The sequence below is a fragment of the Apaloderma vittatum genome, unplaced genomic scaffold, assembly GCF_000703405.1.
Source record: "Apaloderma vittatum isolate BGI_N311 unplaced genomic scaffold, ASM70340v1 scaffold6076, whole genome shotgun sequence".
Lineage (NCBI taxonomy): Eukaryota > Metazoa > Chordata > Aves > Trogoniformes > Trogonidae > Apaloderma > Apaloderma vittatum.
The window spans coordinates 38792-42943 of record NW_009723286.1 but is presented as its reverse complement, the minus strand read 5'-3'; the positions used below and the strand labels follow the sequence as shown (position 1 = coordinate 42943).

Here is a 4152-nt window from a genome sequence, read left to right as displayed (position 1 = left end):
AGACGGAAGAGATCTTGGCAGATGTACTCAAGGTTGAGGTTTTCAGACAGACGGTAGCAGATCAAGTACTGGTAGGAAGTTACTGTGTTTTTAGTAACCAAGGAGGAATTGTGCACCCCAAAACTTCCATCGATGATCAAGATGAACTGTCTTCGTTGCTGCAGGTCCCACTTGTGGTAAGGCATTTCTGGGGTTGTATTTTCTCTTGCCGCTCCCTTCCATCCTAGTTCTCAGGTTTATGTTTGCACAACTCGTGGGCTCCTGGGTGCTGTTTTCTCTGCAGAGCTGTGCCAGATGGGAAGTGAGAAGAAGGCTTGGAAGAGGCCAGGTCTTACGAGACAATTTCCCTGTCTCTTCTGAGTCTGAAGAAGCTGTTTAGCACCTTTAGGTTGCTTCTGAAACTTTGTTCCCCTGGGTTTACTTAGGGTGTGACAGTTGATTCCTGCAGAACATGACATTGTCTGTGGTTTGGCCACAGGCAGCATTTTAAAAAAGTAACAAAATCCCGTGCTTGCTTCCTTGGATTTGTGAATTTCACAGTTGCTGTGCCTTCGTGCTTCCTACTTGTTAGATCTTGCTGAACACCACACAGTTTTCTTTTCATAAGTTTGTTGATGGCAGAAGTTTTTCAGGAGTGCGAGTTGAGGCCTGCCACTACAGGCGTGTAATACGGTCGCAGTTGGCGTGCCCGGTCACCGGCCCCCTCCTGCCACTTTTTTTTTGGCCAGGCTGGAACGGTGAATCGGGGCAGCGAGGTCATTGCAGCGGGAATGGTTGTCAACGACTGGTGCGCCTTCTGCGGGCTGGACACGACCAGCACCGAGCTCTCGGTCATCGAGAGCATCTTCAAGCTGAACGAAGCTCAGCCAAGCACCATCGCTACCAACATGAGAGATTCTTTGATTGACAGGTAAGGAGCACCCAGCTCGGTGTGTGACCATGATCAAACCAGGCAAGATTTAACTATAAAACTGCCTATTTTCAGTTAATATTTTTTTTTAAAAATTATTTTTTTTTATTTCCTCTTTCCTTTTGTTCAGTTACTGACAAGTGCCTTGGTGTAGAAGGATTTGTTTCCTTGTAGCTCATAAGCCTGCTTAGTTCTGTGTGGGTAGTGTAAGGGGGTTTTGTTGCAGTTCTAATACTTTTTGTGAGAGTTAGTAACCGTTTCAACTCTGAAATGTTTTTTTTTTCCTAGCTGTTCAGCGCTTAGCTGCTACACAAATGGATTTTTTTAAACAAATCTTGTTTTAAAAGTTAAAATGCCAATGACTTTGCTTGACGTCTGGGCTTTTGATTGTTGTAATGCATAAAATTATTATTTCAGACGCTTGCTACAACCGCTTTGGAGCCAGAAAGACTTTGGAGCTTGTCTGCTGCTGCCTTAAATCATTTTAGTTTATGGCTGCTGCCTTAAATTTTTCTTTTTGAGCGTTTTTGTCAAAGGCTTTGTCCAAGTTACCTTTTAATAGGAGACAGGCTTTCTTGTTTCCTGCCTGGGGTGGTGATGGGATAGGACCTTCCCCGTTCATTAATCTATGCAATTGGTTTTTTGGGGTTTTTTTGCAAGCTTTAGGTGGATGAATATCATATGAGAACTTTGCTTGGGTTTTCATCTGATTACAGCTTTTATGGTCGTTGCTGTGGTGCTAGAGCTGTGTTCTTGAGCTGCTGAGGCCATTGTAACTCACTGGCCGAGTTCTCCATGATTATAAGAATGTAAGGGAACAGTTTATGGCGTAAGGAAGGAGTAAGGAATTTCTGCAGTGAAGAATCCTTCGAACACGCTCTTTGCAGCCCCTTTACAGTAGCTGTGGAAAGGCTGGATGTCCCCGAGCGTAACAGAGCCCTAATTAAATGTGCTCTGAGCTTCTGATGGCTGCCTAGACAGGCTGAGTGTCCGGTTTGCCTATGCCAGCGTGACAGGTCTGTTCTCACGGCTGGTTGTTAGCACCCGGCTCTGCTTCTCGCTTTCCTTAGACCCTTGTGTTCTAGGAAGGGAGATTTCTGTTGATCTGTGTAGCTGGAGGTCAAGAACTGACTGTGCTGGTGTTTCGAAATGCCCTCTGCACTCATCTGCTAAAATCTCCTTTTTCTGTTTTGTCTTTTTAGCTTGACATAGGTGATGTTGGGTGCTGCTTTGCAGGAAGCTCCTCAGGAGTGAAGTGTCAAGCTGCTCTTTGGACCGCAGATGTCTAGACCTTCTGATGTTGTTTCTGCAGGCCTAGGCCAAGGAAGAGGCTCCAAACCCAACTTTTTTTAGTGTTTTGTAAACTATTACCAAGCCTGACAAATAACACACCTAAGTTACAAATAAGGAATGTTCTCTATCCCTACCTGACATTTTCCAGTTCTTCAGCTGCGCTTTCTCATTTTGGGGCACTGAGCGAGCCCTTCAGATTAGCCCAAAAATATTCACTCTTGTGGCTCTTGGATATCGATCACTAGAGATTATTTTGCCTTAAATAATGCATCGGTGTCCTGCTGCCCAGTGGTCCGATTCAGCACGTACGTACGTGGCACTGCCCTTTCTTTCCACACTCTCACTAAAGAGTCGCGTTTCTGCTGTAGGTAGACGGAAGAGCCCCTTGTACGTCTGATACCAAATTCCATTTTTGGTTTACTGTCTGGGTGTTCAAGGAAGGTTTTCTAAGTTTTGGTGGATTAAAGGTTGCTCTTTAAACTCTTAAAATAAAGATGGTTATAGGAACTTCTCTGATCACAGCAGTCGTGCCGTCTGGTCTGTCCGGAATGGTCACAGCCAGGGGCTGCCGCTGGGGAAGCGTGTGAGCAGCTCGTGGCTCCTCGGTGCCGCGCGGAACAAGTGTTGGTGTTTCAGACCTGTTTATCAAAGGGCTGCTTTCCTTCGGCCGCCTCGCAGGGCTCTCTTCTTGGGTGTAAATGACAGAGTCTGACTGCTCTTCCCACTGTTGGCACCTGTTGATCAAGTACGAAGTGAGTAAGGCTGAAGTTTTCCTCTGCAACTTCTGTAACTTTTTTTTTCCATTGCTGTCGATGGGTAGGAATTCTGATTTTGATCTTGACGCGTGTTATGTGTTAAAAGTTACCTAGAGGTAAACAAGAAAAACAATCCAGTCTCTGTAATCCAAATCCTTGAGTAGGAAAAGACACTGTTACAGTGCTGGGGGTTGTGATACGCCAAAGAGAGCTTGAGGCAGGCAGGGCTGTTGCTAACTCTGGTGGGTGACCTCTTACAAAGCTGCATTGAAGCTTGGCAACGGGAAGGTGGAAAATGCGCTGCCCGTTCCAAACAAGGGTTTGTGGGAGTCCTGGGCTATTAAGGTGGACCTATGCACAAGGAAAACAAACTATAATAAAGAATGAATTTAGAAAGATGCGTACATGATCTCATGAGAGAGCACCGTGGAGTTCTAAAAGAGTCCACAGGGACATGGAGAAAGTCAGTTGTCGTGTTCTTTGTATTTCTGAAAGGCATTTGGCCGGTTTTTGTGCCAAAGGCTTTTAAGGACCCTGGGTGAGTGGTCCCATGGGATGAGAAGTGAGCGTTATGTGTAGATTAGATGCGAGTGTTGCACAGTGGCTGCCAAATTTTTCTGCGGATACATGGTTTGGGGTAATTCCTGTCTACTTTGTTAATTACGTTTCGGTACTTCTGTAAACTGAAAACTCCAGAAGAAGCCAGGGTTTGAAAGAAGGAGCGAGATTCTCATGCTGGTACCAGTTACTTCCCAAGAGAACCTGCCTGGCAGTGTCATTGCCTGCGGGTGCAGGGCCATGAGGACGAGACTGTGAGAACAAGTGTGGAACAGTAGGGGAGAAACGGCAGCTCAGGCAGAGGGTTACAGAACAGCAGAATTACGAGTGGCAGCACTGGCATTGCGCAGCTTGAGGCACTCGGAGCTCTGCACCGCGCGTGACTGACCCTTCTGGGGTGCTCTGTCTCAAAGGTGTCGCTCTCCAGTGGCGATGCCAGAAGGTCTTAAAGAATAGTCAATAAAATCAAGTCCTGTGTCCCTAGAGCTGGGCATTGCTGCTGTGGGTTCTCAGGATCCTCTGAAATAAATTTGCTGAATGAGGAAGCTCTGACTTAGGTCACGGAATCACAGAATTGTTGAGGCTGGCAAAGCCCTCTGAGACCATCAAGTCCAGGGGATGTCCCAACAACCCCCC

General features: G+C 46.4%; 1 protein-coding gene across 1 annotated transcript in view; it reads left to right on the top strand.

Moving 5' to 3' along the window:
• Positions 1-2122, top strand: part of EIF6 (eukaryotic translation initiation factor 6) — a gene marked incomplete at its 5' end in the record, with an annotated part of 3534 nt that extends 1412 nt beyond the window's left edge. The window contains 3 exons of the mRNA XM_009872042.1: positions 3-176; positions 729-910; positions 2113-2122. Coding sequence (XP_009870344.1) covers positions 3-176; positions 729-910; positions 2113-2122 — 366 coding nt within the window. The remainder of the gene's footprint in view (positions 1-2; positions 177-728; positions 911-2112) is intronic.
• Positions 2123-4152: the final 2030 nt, after the last annotated feature.